At 32.2% G+C, this 16,643-nt stretch overlaps 1 protein-coding gene across 1 annotated transcript in view; it reads left to right on the top strand.

Annotated features, from left to right (window-relative positions):
- LOC145312411 (uncharacterized) overlaps nucleotides 1-16,643 on the top strand; it is a 122,736-nt gene that overhangs the window by 70,814 nt on the left and 35,279 nt on the right. The window contains exons 18-23 of the mRNA XM_080151647.1: nucleotides 339-380; nucleotides 3,885-3,933; nucleotides 8,346-8,433; nucleotides 9,816-9,903; nucleotides 11,656-11,745; nucleotides 12,147-12,203. Coding sequence (XP_080007773.1) covers nucleotides 339-380; nucleotides 3,885-3,933; nucleotides 8,346-8,433; nucleotides 9,816-9,903; nucleotides 11,656-11,745; nucleotides 12,147-12,203 — 414 coding nt within the window. The remainder of the gene's footprint in view (nucleotides 1-338; nucleotides 381-3,884; nucleotides 3,934-8,345; nucleotides 8,434-9,815; nucleotides 9,904-11,655; nucleotides 11,746-12,146; nucleotides 12,204-16,643) is intronic.

The raw sequence follows: 16,643 nt of genomic DNA, 5'->3' as shown, positions 1-16,643 counted from the left end.
TACAGATATACCTGTCACAGTAAATTTTAAGTGGAAGTAAAAAAAAGCGGCCGAAAATTAGGAAGCTTTTAAGTCCTTTTACCACCTTTTTTACTATCTTCGTTCCAATGTTATTTTTTTTTGTTGTAAAATTGAATAATTTAAAGTTGTCAAATAGTTATGGAATGATTTTTATCTTGTTGGATGGTTGAAATTATGAGAAAATGTTCTATTATTATTTCCAAATACGTTCAAGCTTTGAAACCCCTCAAAAATATTAAAAATACACCCCTCAAATCTTTGAAACTCCTTATTTTGCCCACCTAAAAAATTTACTGTTAAAGTTTATCATATTTTAGGGATTTCCAAAAGATTCTTGGGTGGTTATAAACGAACTCCAGGTAATCATTATAATAAAGTATCAGGATGTCTGTCTGTTTCCTAAAAATTCTTGATTGGTTATAAAAGAAATCCAGGTAATGTAATCCTTATAATAAAGTAACAGGATGTCTGTCTGTCTGTTTCCTAAAGATTCTTGATTGGTTATAAAAGAAATCCAGGTAATGTAATCCTTATAATAAAGTATCAGGATGTCTGTCTGTCTGTTTCCTAAAGATTCTTGATTGGTTATAAAAGAAATCCAGGTAATGTAATCCTTATAATAAAGTAACAGGATGTCTGTCTGTCTGTTTCCTAAAGATTCTTGATTGGTTATAAAAGAAATCCAGGTAATGTAATCCTTATAATAAAGTATCAGGATGTCTGTCTGTCTGTTTCCTAAAGATTCTTGATTGGTTATAAAAGAAATCCAGGTAATGTAATCCTTATAATAAAGTAACAGGATGTCTGTCTGTCTGTTTCCTAAAGATTCTTGATTGGTTATAAAAGAAATCCAGGTAATGTAATCCTTATAATAAAGTAACAGGATGTCTGTCTGTCTGTTTCCTAAAGATTCTTGATTGGTTATAAAAGAAATCCAGGTAATGTAATCCTTATAATAAAGTAACAGGATGTCTGTCTATCTGTTTCCTAAAGATTCTTGATTGGTTATAAAAGAAATCCAGGTAATGTAATCCTTATAATAAAGTAACAGGATGTCTGTCTATCTGTTTCCTAAAGATTCTTGGGTGGTAATAAACGAGCTTCAGGTAATCATTATAATAAAGTAACAGGATGTCTGTCTGTTTACTAAAGATCCTTGGATGGTTATGAACGACCTCCAGGTAATATAATATTTCATACTTATATAAAAGTACATGATCTATGTGTGTGTCTGTTGTTTGTAACAAATTGTAACGCTAACCGCTAAAGATTAGATGCTCATTTGTCATAGGAATCTTCACTAAAAATTTCAGCCCTCTCTCTTTACTAGAAGCCGAAAAAGTCACATTCGCCCAATGACGTTACGGACTGACGGACGGAGAGACGAAGTGGACGAGTAGCTTCAATACTACAAAAATTAAATCTCACTAATTACCATTTTCTAAACTTTGTAATAAAAAGCTTAAAAAGTGCACTGTTTTGAGTACATTTTAGGCCATATAAATGTTTTGAATAATAAAATAAACATGCACTATTATTATGGTAATATAAATAGATTACATTTTGTGGATTAAACCAGAAAAGAATAAAATTTCATGCAATGGTTTTTACGGTTTGCTATCAATTCCACAAACTAATTTTTAGTCACAAAACTACTCTAAAACTCCATCTAGATGTCCGTCAGTAAATGTGATTTGATCGGCTGCTATTGAATTTAGACAGCTGAAATGTTTAGTAAATATGCTTATGTTATTTATAATCTATAAATTGTTTTAACCGTCTGTCTTTCGGTCACGCTTAAAAGACATAAACGTAATTTTTGAGTTTTAAACATTGTTTTTTTTGAGATATGTGGTAATGTCAAGTTTCGCTGTTTAATCGGAAGTTATGAGACACTAATTTTACTTATGGCATAATTCTGAGAAGAGGGAATGCACATCCTATTTCAACCAGGGATCTAAAAGGATATGACAATGACTGATAAATTGATGTACATCCCCAATGATAATACACAAAATTATCCCTTCTTTAAAACAATTATTAGCCATTGAATTTGAACACTCAACTTAATTCAATAAGGGTCCCCAAAGATGTTAAGCCAACAAATAATAAAACGTTAGAATAAAACTTTTGGGACTAGTAATATAAACCAGGGAGTAAGGGAGGGGACAATGGGCAATTAATTCAATATAAGAGTTATCAAAGAAAAGGCATGAAATCCAGTTTAATCCAATAAATTTGTAGGAAATTGTAAAGGGATTGTTAATTGAATAATAGATTTCCATAGCGTCATGTAAAGTGAAATCACAACTTGTTTTTGATGAAATATATTGAGGTTTTTTGGTGTGATTTTTATATTAAAAGATTATTGGACCCGGCCAGCTGCTAGCAAGAATATGACTGCCCCTTTTTATTCTGTTTATTTCCCTTGTCCCTTGTCCCTTGCCCCCACCTCCCTTCTCCCTGTCTGCTACATTCCAAACTAACACAACGAGTGTTTATTTCCCTTGCCCCCACTTCCCTTATCCCTTCTCCCCGTCTGCAATATTCAAAACATACATAACGAGTAGCGGCATTTCATGCGCAAGTCCCCAAACTCAGTCAGAAACTGCTAAATTCTTGCACATTCCCTTTAGGCCAGTACCCAAAGTCTGAGACTCCTAAAAATTGAATATTCGATCAATTGTCCCCTCCCTTACTCCCTGAATATAAACAGCCCAAAATCCCCTCCCTCCCTGTATTTTGTGCACAGTACTATTTCATACAGTTTCAAACTTAAATAAACATATGATTTTCAGTTTTCTGATAAAATTTTAAAATCTAAATAAAAAACATGGTGCTTTTTGTCTGTTTTTATTTGCTTGGCAAACGAATCAACTTTTCAAGTAGCTTAATTTGAAGTTTATGATTTCTATTTTTATATTCGTGGAAAATTGTTTGTATTATCTTGGTATAAATGATTATAGTATAACAGAGACCTGTTCCTTATCCAGAAGATATTAATCGGTTTCGAAGCTATACTGTAAAATTGTCTTCTCTTTATTTAAAGTTGCATACCATTTTGATGTGACCCAGAGAGGGAGAGAGGGGACATTGGGTTGTTTAATGTTTATTAAACTAGTCCCCAAAGTTTTCTTATTTGTTGGCTCTACAACTTTAGGTACAAACGATCCAATCACTGATTGTAATATACAGAAAGGATAATTTTGTAATTTGTTATGTTCATTAATTTATCGACCATTGTCTTATCCCTTTAGATCCCTGGATGTGACCTGATATTTTATTCCCAGTCATGATAATTCTACTTTTACCCCTTTCCTTTTTACAACTTCCCTTCCCTCTCCATACCTTCCCTTCCCCTTGCCTCTCCAAACCTCCCCCATTCCCTTTATTACATCCTTTATGCAATAAGGCAGTACATATCTCGTAGGTTATTTCTTACCAGCGGCTACGGGCCTAGAGGCCTCAAGGGGCACTTTAAAAAGAAAGTAACACAAATTATTTTTAATGGGGTTTTTTTCTAGGGGCGATTCTTTTCTAGTTGCCATAAATCTATAAGAAACTACACTTCATAGGAGAACCATATCGGTTCAGTGGTTAGCAATATCCTTCGGTCGCACACAGACAGACAGACACAGATGATATTACTTTTATACAAAGATAATGAACATTTAACAAATTATATATGTTGATTTAAGCTCTATACAAGGTCGGTCGGACTGCTTCAAAGCAGTTTTTAGCCGCTTTTACTTTTTGCACTTAATTTTCTCGGCTCCTACAAAAGATAGACTGCTGAAACCTCTTGGCTCCAAGTTTAAAATATACAAAAAAAACATGATATGCATCAATTTTTTTTCTTTCAGGGCGACGATATCTGGTGGTTCGAACAGTATTCTTGGGCTCTATTCAAGGAAATATATACATTAAACAAGGATGATATCATCTCAGAAAGCGAAACTAATCAAATCATACGCATAAACATTGGCAAAAATAGAGTGAACTATGCTTTATGTGCTATTTATTTGCATTGGTTAGTTTAGTAAGATTCGTCTGCTTAAGTAATAGTTATTTTTGCGGCATTCTTTGCACTCGTCCCCAAAGTCCAAGAAGCCAGAAATATGATTTTTTGCATCCATTGTTCAATCCATATATACCTGATTATGTAATTAAATAACAAATTTGTTACACAAATAACTTTATTTTTAGGTTAATATAAATGAATTTAAACATCAAAATAAAAAAAATATATTTTCTTATTCGTTGGCTTAAAAACTTTGGGGACTTTTTTGAATTTTGATTCGTTGGTCCATTACGTTGAGTGTCTAACCACTTATTGCTATCTAGAAAAGTGTTCATTTTGTGTATCATCATTTGCGATGTACATCAGTTTACCTGCCATTGTCTTATCCCTTTATATCCCTGACTTATAACCATATCAGTTATGGCTCTCTTAATGGCTTCATTTAGTTTAATGTGGTTAAAACAATGGCGTTGTGTGTACAGTTTACAATTTATGTTTTATTTCACAATAACTGTTTAAATAATCCTATTTTAAACACTGTCGGCTGCGCCTCTAGTAATATTTATTTATTACAACGTATTATAGACAGTTTTACGCAGATAGGAAAATGTAAATGGTATTATTAATTACTGATTCCATATAAGGCCCCAACCGCCTGTATGCCTCAGAAAAATCCACCTATTAATTTTTTTAAAAATCAGTAGGTAGTCTAATCATGACCCAAATATGACAATCCCTTTTTTTAAAAATCAAAGCATCTAAACAGGTTTGAATTTGAGGTTAATCACAGCTGCCGAGCCCTGATATAAGGAACAGATTTCATTAGATATTTTGTGGCTTTGGTTATATTTAGCGATAAGTCATTATTAGGCCAAGAGATTGTTTAATGCTATTTTTCGAAACATAACCCTCAAAGTAGGCTAGGGAAGAAGCGGAAGATGCATTTGTTTCTGAGATCTTACTGGACACACGGACAGACACATGGACATCCAGATACTCAAGTATAAATGATTAAAACTAATAAATGGATAACTTTTTGCAAGTTTCTTTTTTCTCAATTAAAAGTTCTAAGTGTATTAAATATGTGTTTTACTGTCATATAAATTGAAGAAAAACAAGGATGACAACAATAATAAGTAGCGAGGATCAAAAAACATGTATTGACATGATTTAGCGAGTATTGCACTTCATCGGAGAACATGATAAATTTTGTGCAAGTAATAATAATATATCAAAGGTTAAATTCACTTTTTGAAAAAAAAATCTGAAACTACACTAGGATTTTGCAGGACAATTTTATTTTAAGGTTAAATTTTTTCTTTGCCAAAAAATAACAAATATATGAAGACAGCCCTTTTAGTGCATAGTCATATTGTATTAATTTGTTAGAACATGTCAGGGCTCGGCAGCCGCGAAAAAGCCTTAATTATAAGCCCGTTTAGATATGTATGTTAATTTTTTTTTATGAAAAAGGGATTGTTATATTTGGGTCATTATTAGAATTCCACATGATTTTTAAAATTGTTAAAGGTTGATTTCTCTAAGGCTTACAGGCGGCTGATGAGCAGCTGCCGAGCCCGGCAACTTATGCATAAGTTGCCAATAATAATTAACAAAGTATGGCTGAAAATTAAATAGAAAGGCACATGAGTAAGAAAACAAGGATGACAACATCAACAAAAGCGAAGATTAATTAATGAGACAGACATGTAAACGAACATTAGCGAAATAAAAGGTAACATTAAAATCTACCATTTAAAATTTAACTATACAACTTAAAGATGACCTATGATTATAATAAAAATGTGAATTTTTTTATATATCATATTAACAATATTCTTTTTCAATTATTGAATGGCTGTTATTCTATCAATTTAAATTAACATTCTTACTTTATTAATCAAATACCTTTCATCCATTTTTTAACACTTTTTAAAAATAATGAATACTATTACATAAATATAATTTTTGCAAAAAAATGAAACAAAAGCATGCCATAGCTTAATAGATATTTCAATAATCAAAATACTTCTGAAATAAAACAAGGATGAAAACATTCATTATTAAGTTGGTCATGGGAATCTTCATACAAGACAGCAAACCTTCACACCCTAAGAATTCTGACTCAACCAGAGCATAAATGATGGACAGACGAACGTAATGAGTGTTAGAGTAGACCCTTAATAGGAATGGTATTTTTTTAATAAAAAATCAGAAATATTTAATAGTCAAGAAAATAACTTTTCCCCGTTCACTTATGTTGCAGAAATGGATTTATTATTACTTGGATCTTACACAAGATTATCATGTACTATAATCAAGTGAAACACGTAGCTTGCTAAAATTGCAATGAACCTCCTCTCATCCAATCTCATTCTACTGGATGCACGAACTGACCAATAAATGATTTCCATGTAGCAATCTAAATTCACAACAATTTTTCCCCCTTTCATAATATCCACGATTTTTTTGTATATCTATTCTTGGAGACCTTGAGAAATACATAGCAAAATTTGTAAAAATACAGTGGCTTCGCTACTAAAATGAAAAAAAAATCTAGATTTTTCCAAATGAAAAAATGCAGAAATATTTCTTATTGAAAGGTTAAATAGGTTGTTGATGAAATAATTTACTATCAAAGTATTTAAGCTGTGCAAAATAATGTCAGGGAGGGAGGGCACATTGGCCTGTATATTACACTAGTCCCCAAAGGTTTATTTTAAAGTTTTCTCTTTTGTTAGCTTATTAAAATTAGGGACATTTATTGAATTTTGATTGGTTGGTTCATTAAGTTGATTGTCCAATCCTTTCAACTACTAATTGTTATTTATAAAAGAGAAGATTTCGTGTATCATCATTGGGGATGTAAATCAATTTATCGGTCATTGTCTTATCCCTTTAGATCCCTGAAACAATGGCGTGTATTGCTTTTTGTTTTTTGCAATGTTGAACTTGCATTTCGGACAAAATTTTTACACGCAAAAAGCATATCTTGGATGTAACGTTGGGTGATTTATTAATACCCCCCCCCCCTCTCCCTACAAAGATGTCAAAGCTTTTTCTTCTTGGAAGCAAAATCATTTGTAACCTTGTATATTCGCTTTGTTTGTTTTCGTCCGTCCGTAATTTTATCAGCAGCTGTTCCAGATAGACAGCTGATTTTTTTTGGAAAGATTCCCTCTAATAATGAGCATCCAGTATTTAATTTACTTAACCCTTAACGGTCGGGGGGGGGGGGCGTTGAACGCCCCCCCATCCGGTTTTTTCTATCTCATTTTCTGTGTGTGAAAGATAAAGAGCCCAAACTGCTTGACTTTTTAAGTATGGGTATGACACACAACTGAGAGTTGGAATTTTTTGAATATCTCCATCCTGGCGGGCACAGGATGCCAGCAAACCTGGCAGGGTCATCCAGGTAAAGAGCAAAAATATTTTTTTTGACTAAAACAAAGCATTTTATCATACCAAAATACTAAAAAATCCTCTAGTAGTACATCCTTATAAGAAATACAGGTGTTCAAGTCACTTTCAGGTTCCAGGTATGATCCTGCAGGTCCTGATCCTCCAGGTCTCCAGAAATCTTTAAAAGGCTCCTGTGGCCGCAATTTTTGACTTAGAGACTTCAAATTTTAAACTTAAGCTTTTCTTACATGTCTACATAACGTATTAAAATTTCATGAAGATCCGCCGCCGTTTTCCCGCCGACCGCCGACTGCAGCGGCTGGCAGCTGCCAAGTACAGCTGCGGCCGCTGAAATTTATATTTTGATATTTCTAATGTAAAATTTACATAAAAATAAACATTTTCTGGGTAAAAATTTTTCTTCTAGCTTCAAAAATAAGAAAATTACAGCCGTTTGAAATTTTTAAATAAAAAAAGACCTAAAAACAAAGGTTGTTAAATAAAAGGGTGAAGAAAGCGAAAATTGACTTAGACTTATAAAAGGTCGGAAATTTATTATCAAACAGGGGACTTGCACAAAAAAATTTAGCCCTCTAGCTCTAATAGGAACTGAGATAATTAGGGGGGGCGTTGAACGCCCCCCCCCCCCCGACCGATTAAGGTGCGGCAAGGGGCCCGACTGTAAAGGGTTAATCCGTCGGTATGTCATTCATGCTTAAGGTATAAAAAGAAAAAATATAATAACACATGTTAAAAGTTTCGTGATTTTTTTCCAATTTATAATGTATAATTTTTTTTTAATACATTAGATTATTTACCTTTTGAAATCCATTATTTTCCCCCCTCAAAATAAAAAGTTTGGACGTCCCTTGTTTAAAGTATATATTATGACGTCATCAGGCCATGTCACACATGTTATGCATCGGATACGGGCGGTTTCCGCCACAGAATCTGACGGACGTATGGCTCACAATGCTCAGCATGATCAGGAACATATTCATCTATAAAAAGTAGCGAAGCTACTCTATAAATCAATTTGTCTGTATGTCCGTCAGTCTGCAACGCTATGGGGGAAATGGAAGGTTCCCCCCCCCCCCCGAATCTGACTGATGTCCTGCTCACATGCTCAGCATAATCAGGAACATGTTCATGAAGTTTAAGTAGCGAAGCTAATATTTTATTCACTTTGTCTGTACGTCCGTCAGTCAGTCCGTAACGTTATGGGGGGAAATCTGAAGGATGTCTTGTTTACAATGCTCAGCATAATCAGGAACATATTCAATTAAATTAAGTAGCGAAGCTAATCTATAATTCACTTTGTCTGTCTGTCCGTCTGTCAGTCCGCAACGCTATGGGGGAAAATGTGATGTTTTCCCCCCATAGAATCTGACTGATGTAAAAAACATAGTCATTCACTTAAACTTTGTTGATGTTGTAGTATATTCAGGTAGAGTGGGGATAATGGTTTGTCTATTACACTAGCCCCCAAAGTTTTATAATAACGTTTTCTTATTTTTTTTACTGAACAACTTTGGGAACTTTTTTTTATGGATTTAAATTGGTTGGTTTATTAAGTTTCAACCACTAACTGTAAACTACAGAATGGATAATTTTGTGTATCAATATAAGGGATATTATACATCAATTTATCGGTCATGGTCTTATCCCTTTAGATCCCTGACTTGGTAACCTTGTATATGAACCAAACTTAATATGAAGATTGTTGAAGAAGTTGATTTTTCATGGTAAATTGAACAATAAAGTAGAACTATTTCTGCCTTATCTACTAGCACACACATATCTTTTAACATCATTTTCTCTCTCTCTTTCTCTCTTTCTTTTCTCTCTTTCTTTTCTTTTCTTTCATTCTTGCCCTCTCTCTTTTTTTTCCATTCATTCTTCTTTCTCTGTGTATCAGTTCACATCTTAATCTTAAATGTTTATATTAGAAAAAACGAGTATAGACAAAACAACAACTAATATTCGGCGGGTGACGGCGTTTTTTGGCGTGAGCTGTGATAGGTCAAGCCACTAGTCTAATTCAAAGTTTATGTCCGTCTGTCCGTTGTGCTTAATCTAAAATGACTAAATATGGTTGTTGTTGGTATAGTGGAGCAATATGTTACGCCATATTCTTTGCATTTTATCTATCTCTCTCTCTCTATCTCTAACAAATTCTCTCTCTTTCTTTTTTATGGATGTTGTCATCCTTGTTAATATAAAATGACTGAATATGATTGTTGCTACAGTGGAGCTATATGTTACACCATGTTTATCTCTCTCTCTCATTTTCTTTTATTCTCTCATTTTCTTTTTTTATGGATGTTGCCATCCTTGTTAATCTAAAATGACTGAATTTGGTTGTTAATAGTGGAGCTACATGTTACGCCATGTTTCTTGGACACGCCACTAATTTAATTCAAAGTTTGGACTCATCAAGAAGACAGTACAGAGAAAAGGTAAAGATTAGTTTATCATTCATTGTCCTATCCCTCCTATTTAAAGTTTAATATTTCAGTCATTTTAAAATGATGAAATACCTTTAGGAATGTTTTTGTTGAACTGAATTTAAGTTAATGATTGTTACAACTTTAGTTTTCATAATTCTAACCAAGACATCATTTTCTCGAATGACTTTAAAACCAATCAATATCTGCTGGATTAGAACCGGTTCTCAGCCATTCTGAAAATTTGGTATACCATCGTATTATAGACAATTTATATGTAATAAAATATTTAATTTGTTTTTATATTTTGTATGTTTTGGCTCATTCAATAATAATGATAGGTAGATATTCAATTATAATTTATTGGTTTTAATATACTAATTTTTTTTGGTTGGGGTAGATATTTTTAATAGGGGAGATTTGTCATGGAAGGTTGTACATACCCTTTCCCAAAATAGTTATAAACCTTCCCTGGACCTTTAAGAATCTACAATGTAAAGAAGAACCATTTAGGATCAGCGGTTACCGAGATCCTACGATACAGACAAAAAAGGCTTACTACTATAACCAAAGCAAAACTTCCATGATTCAAATCTCTGTCCCGAGTAGACTAGTCTGGGATTGTGATAGGATAAATTTAGGGAGGGAGGGGACATTGGGCTGTTTATTACACGAGTCCCCAAAGTTTTATAAAAATGCTTTCTAATTTGTTGACTTACCAACTTTTGGGGATTTTATTGAAATTTGATTGATTAAGTGTTCAAACGTTTCACTCAATGTAATCTACAGACGGTGTAGTTTTGATCCATTAGATCCATGGAGTTGAATAGTCTAGGGATAAATTTTAAATCCAATCGTTTTATGTTTCTTTCTCATGAAATGAAAGGTCAAAATTACAAAACTGTTTTTGTTCATTGATTTTACCAAAACATTTGATGTTCTAACTTTCAATCTTTGCAGAAATTATATAAAAATTGCATTTTCGTATTGATGTAAAAAATCATACCCTTATGTAATTAAATGTACTTTGTTCTATATTGCACCTTAATACTTATTTACCTATTTTTATAATTTTCCCTCTAAGTGTCAGGTTGAGCTCAGGAACCCCTCTCCCCTAAAAAAGATTAAAAACTGGAAGGGGGGGGGGGGATTAATTTATCGTTTGTATGTTTATTTCTTTGAGTTAGGTTAGGTTGTTTCAGATATGGCCTACAGAAAGCTTCCCGTTGTAACAAAAAATATATTAATATAATAATTATATTTTAGTTAAAACAAGTAGAAGAGTATATGGCATATAGAAAGCTACCCTCTCTAACAAGAAATATAATAATATAATATTTATATTTTAGTTAAAACAAGTAGAAGAGTATATGGCATATAGAAAGCTACCCTCTCTAACAAGAAATATAACAATATAATATTTATATTTTAGTTAAAACAAGTAGAAGAGTATATGGCATATAGAAAGCTACCCTCTCTAACAAGAAATATAATGATATAATAATTATATTTTAGTTAAAACAAGTAGAAGAGTATATGGCATATAGAAAGCTACCCTCTCTAACAAGAAATATAATAATATAATAATTATATTTTAGTTAAAACAAGTAGAAGAGTATATGGCTTATAGAAAGCTACCCTCTCTAACAAGAAATATATTAATATAATATTTATATTTTAGTTAAAACAAGTAGAAGAGTATATGGCATATAGAAAGCTACCCTCTCTAACAAGAAATATAATAATATAATATTTATATTTTAGTTAAAACAAGTAGAAGAGTATATGGCCTATAGAAAGCTTCCCTCTCTGACAAGAAATAGAATAACAGAATATTTTGAACATCGCTACCAGGTAAACAAAACAGAATAACAAAACACATTATCAAAACTTGGATAACAACATCCATAAGATGTGAAGCACAAAATTTAACTATAAATATTTTATCTAAACACAAGGATGACAACATCTATAGGTAGCAAAGCACAAACAATCATTGATAAGAATACGGACAAGGCGATTGAAAGAGCATTTGTTGAAATCATTAACAGATTTTGGCTCAATAGTAGCTGAGTACTTACGCATATTTCCCAAGAGTAGTTGAATATCCACACTTTTGGAGGAAAATAGCATGAAACCTCCCCCACATGTTTTATATTTATATTTTGTATGATGTCTGACAGACTGACTGTCAAAGAAAACTATTTATATGATCACCATGTCAATTTAAATAATAATTTTAATAAATTTTTCAGGGCAAATTTTTCGATGAAGATGCAATTCTTGGTGAACTTTCAGAGAAACTGAGAGAGGTAAGGAACAAGAATTTTCAGGGATAAACAATGGACGATAAATTGTTGTTCATCCCAAATGATAAGGAACAAAACTACTTATTTTATTCTCAAGATTATAGTTATTAGTTGAATAGTTGAAACTAGTTTAAACCAACCAAACAAGTTTTAATAAAATACCCAACGTTTTAAGCTTTCAATTGAAAGAGCGGGATTTAAAAAACTTTGGGTACTAAGTGTGGTATGTAAATATTTTTTATTGGGTCAATTATCCCCATCCCTCCCCCTTAACACATAGCAATTTTAAAGTTCCACCCGGGGGAAGGGTGAGGGAGGGGTAGATTTTTTTTAAATCCTACCTCTTAATACCCTCTAGACAATGTGCTTGGCATGCAGGTGGGGCTTACATTCAATTTGCCTAATACGATAATAGGAATAAAAGGATTGGGGGAAAGAAAGGGATACAGAGTATTTTTATAGTAATTACTTTTTACCAATTACAAATGATAAATGCATGAATAAATACCAATATAAGAACAATCAATTACAAACAAATAAACATATTCATTTAATTTCTTACATTCATTTAGATAAAGTCTAAAGATAGGCAACCCATCTTAACTATGAAAAAAAATTACTTTATTAGAATAATTGGGTGTTTAACCCTCTCACACTTGGAGATCCCTCGTTTTAACCATCTCAAAATTTGAAAATACATTAGATTACCCCCCTCAAACGGATCTTAGGACAAAGTAGCTTCAGACAAAGTAGCTTCGGACAAAGTAGCTTCAGGACAAAGTAGCTTCAGGACAAAGTAGCCTCCTAAGGAAAGTAGCCTCCACTGTTAATATAGGTCATGGCCGCAGCGCTCGGCCCTCTTGCCTGCCTAGACGCGGGCGCTCGGCCCCCTAGCCTATAACCTAACCTAACATATCCAAAAATTGTAAAAACATTATCAAAACTTGTAAAAACAATATTAAACTTATCAACCACTTTTTGCAAAATCCACGAAATTCTAAACCACCTATGTATTATTTGAAACCTCTCATTTTACCCCTCTCAAAAAGGCTTGGACGTCCCTGCTGGCCAAACATGTTTTTTTACAGAGAAAAAAGCGAAGGATTATTAATTTTAGGTTCCATCTTTGTACATATGGGTTTATCTCGCGTTTTAAAAATATTTGTTAAAGTGTTTAAATAAAAGAGTGTTATTTAAGCCAAATAACACTTTATTATTTACAACGTATTGGGACAGCAATGGGCACGCGTGTTGCCCCCACGTTTGCTTGTTTATTCATAGGTGCCATCGAATGTTTGATACTAACATCATGGAAAGGCATCAAACCACACCTTTACAAACGATATATTGATGATATTTTTTTCTTTTGGACTGGCACTGAGCAACAACTTTTAAAGTTTCAGGGATAAGGGATGGGAAACGTAGGAAAATATTATTTCAGGCCTATTTCAAGCCTAGGCCTATTTCTAGCCTAATAAACCAGTTTTGGGATGGCGCAGTGCTTCGTATAAAACGCTAATAAAAAAGCTGTGTGTGTGTGTGTGTAGATAAAGTATAGAATCAAATTCAGGTAGCTAGTTTAAAGTAAAAAACATAACCTTTTATAAACCTATATATTAATGGCTTTTGTTAAAATGAAGTTTTTTCTTTCCCAATTTTTTTTTATCTTTTACTTTAGTAATTTGAACTGTCAGAAAGCTATCGTTGGGTTTCCCTCAGACAGATTTTAGTTTGTATTATTTGCATTTTTATTAATGAGTAAAAATTTTATTTGAAAATTTAATTGCTAATTAAAATTCAAACTAATAAATTAATATGCACTTGGGTAACATTCTATCAAGTATTCTTTGGATACTATTACGTAGTGATATGTTTGTACTGTGTTGTATTGTGTATTGTACATATATTAGGGTTGAGGTGTTGTATCAATTCCGTATTAAATTTTTAAAATTCAAAATACAACATCTAATTTATAAACTACCAAATGAAAATTCGTAGCTACCTCCTTTCCAAAAAATAATCCCGTTATTTTTGTTTTTTCTATATGGCCCTTTTTTAATGTTTAACTCTAAGCAGATTTAATAATTAAGCTAATGTGATCTAACACCATTTATATTTATTTTTTAGTAGCAGACGAAATCATTATTTTTTCTAGAATGGTCTGCTTCTAAAATTTTCGCCAATTGGTGATTGGTTGTTAAAAACAGGCTGATTCTTATTGGTTTAGAGCGATAGTTACTTGGGAGCGTCCGCCAGTTTGATAGTAATTTGTAATAGTTGCAATATCCCTTTAGAATCTAGGCCGGTACCTAATTAATGGCCAGGTTTCCTATCCCTTATCCCTGTAAAGTTTATTGAACATTTGAACAATTTTCATCCTTATCTTAAATTTAAAGCTTCTTACAATTTCGAGACTAAATCTGTAGAATTTCTTGACACTGTGATATCAATTGATAAAAATGGTCATATTAAAACTGATTTATTTGTTAAACCTGGTAAAAAATGTTCTTATTTGCTTACATCTTCTTGTCACCCTAGTCATATAACTGAAAATATTCCTTATTCATTAGCTTTGAGATTAAAACGCATTTGCAGTGAGAATTTAGATTTTGTAAAACAATTAGATACTTTAAAAGAATTACTTTTGAGCCGTGGATACAAACCAAATTACATTTTAAAAGCTTTTGAATGTGTTTCTGTAATTGATAGGTCAACTGCCTTGAAAAAAGTTGAGAAGAAAATTGTAAACCGCCCAAATCTTAGTTTACAATATGATCCACGGTTGCCACATATTTCAAATATTTTGTTTAAATTCTGGAAGGTCATGACACAAAATCCTTTATTAAAAAAGATTTTTCCAGAGCCACCGATGGTGTGCTGGACAAAACCAAAAAAATTTAAGAGAATTTCTCATAAGAGCAAAGTTGCCAAAAAGTTTAGTTCCGAAAAGACCTTCCAGAAATAAGATAGGTTTTAAACATTGTGGTAATGATTGTATGTTATGTAAATTTTCACCTAAATTTGTTAACAACATTGTATCTTCTGTAACAAAAGAAACTATTCCTATTTTATCTAATTTGACTTGTAATTCAGAAAATATTATATATTGTATAACTTGTAATAAAGATAATGGAACATGTAAATCTCATCCACAATATATTGGACAAACAGGACGTAAAGCAGTGGATAGATTCAGAGAACACAGAAATTCAATTGAACCAAATTCTGTAAAAACTGTAGGACAACATTTTTTCACAAAATGGCCACAACCCTTGCCATTTACAATTTGTTCCTCTTGAGCAACTTAAAAGTAATAATCCTTGGATAAGATTAGCACGAGAAAAGTTTTATATTAGAAAATTTGAACCATTGTTAAATCGTAGAACTTGATTCAAAATGGAGTTGCAATTGTTTTTTTAAAAATATTTTTTTTCAAACTATATAACCTTCCCTTTTTCTCTCTCATTACACAGCCAGTTTGACCACTTCTCCTTTATTTGTTGTTTGGTTGTGTTCAAGTAAAGATATAAACAGTAGCTGTGAATTTAAAATTTTATTTTTTATGATATATTTTAACATTTGACTATTTTTGTATAATTCTTAATTCTTTTTTTTTTATTTATTTATGTTGTTGTTTTCTATTACAGATGCGATTGATAATGAAGATTTTTTTCTTTGAAATATATTTCGTTATGAAGCAGCAGTAGTTACTAATTTATAAATGTTATGGTTGAGATAGATTTATAACTGTTAAAAGTGTAACACTTTTAGCACCAGTATTCCAGAGGTTATTTGCCCTTTATAAATCTTGTGTACATTATCGGCCTTCTGGGTGTCTGACATCGAGTTTGTCTGTCTGGGAGGAGGGGACATTGGTCTGGTCGACTGTTATCTAATCCCTTTAGATCATTGTATAGAATCGGCATTTTAAGAAGTTATTTGTCCTTTTAAACTTGTGTTTATTCTCGGCCTTATGATTGTCTGTCATCGAGATAGTATGCCCATCTTATGTCAGGGTTCTAAAGGGATAAGACAATAGCCGATAAATTAATATACTCCACCACTGATGAAACACAAAAATACTACTTATGTAGATTATAATTAGTGGTTAAAACGTTTGGACACTTAACTTAATAACCCAACCGAACAAACTTTATGTAAGTCCAAAGAATAGGAAACGTTATTATAAAACTTTGTGGACTAGTGTAATAAAGAACCCAATATCCCCTCCCTCCCTGATATTGTATAGTTTTTGTATATTTTTATGATGAACTGAAAATAGTTGCCGAATGTGTACGCAGTTTCCTGAGTGTTTCCTCATCCTAGCTCAATATTTACTACTAGCTAAAAAAGCTTCAAACTTCAAAAAAAAATCAAAATTTAAAAAATTCAAATGTATAATGTATATATCGTTTATACATTCAAATTTTGATTTTTTTAAGG

The sequence above is a fragment of the Acartia tonsa genome, chromosome 2 (genome assembly GCF_053477335.1).
Source record: "Acartia tonsa isolate MP-2025a chromosome 2, ASM5347733v1, whole genome shotgun sequence".
Taxonomy (NCBI): domain Eukaryota; kingdom Metazoa; phylum Arthropoda; class Copepoda; order Calanoida; family Acartiidae; genus Acartia; species Acartia tonsa.
Note: the sequence above shows the minus strand (reverse complement) of the source record. Positions and strands in the feature narration are given on the sequence as shown.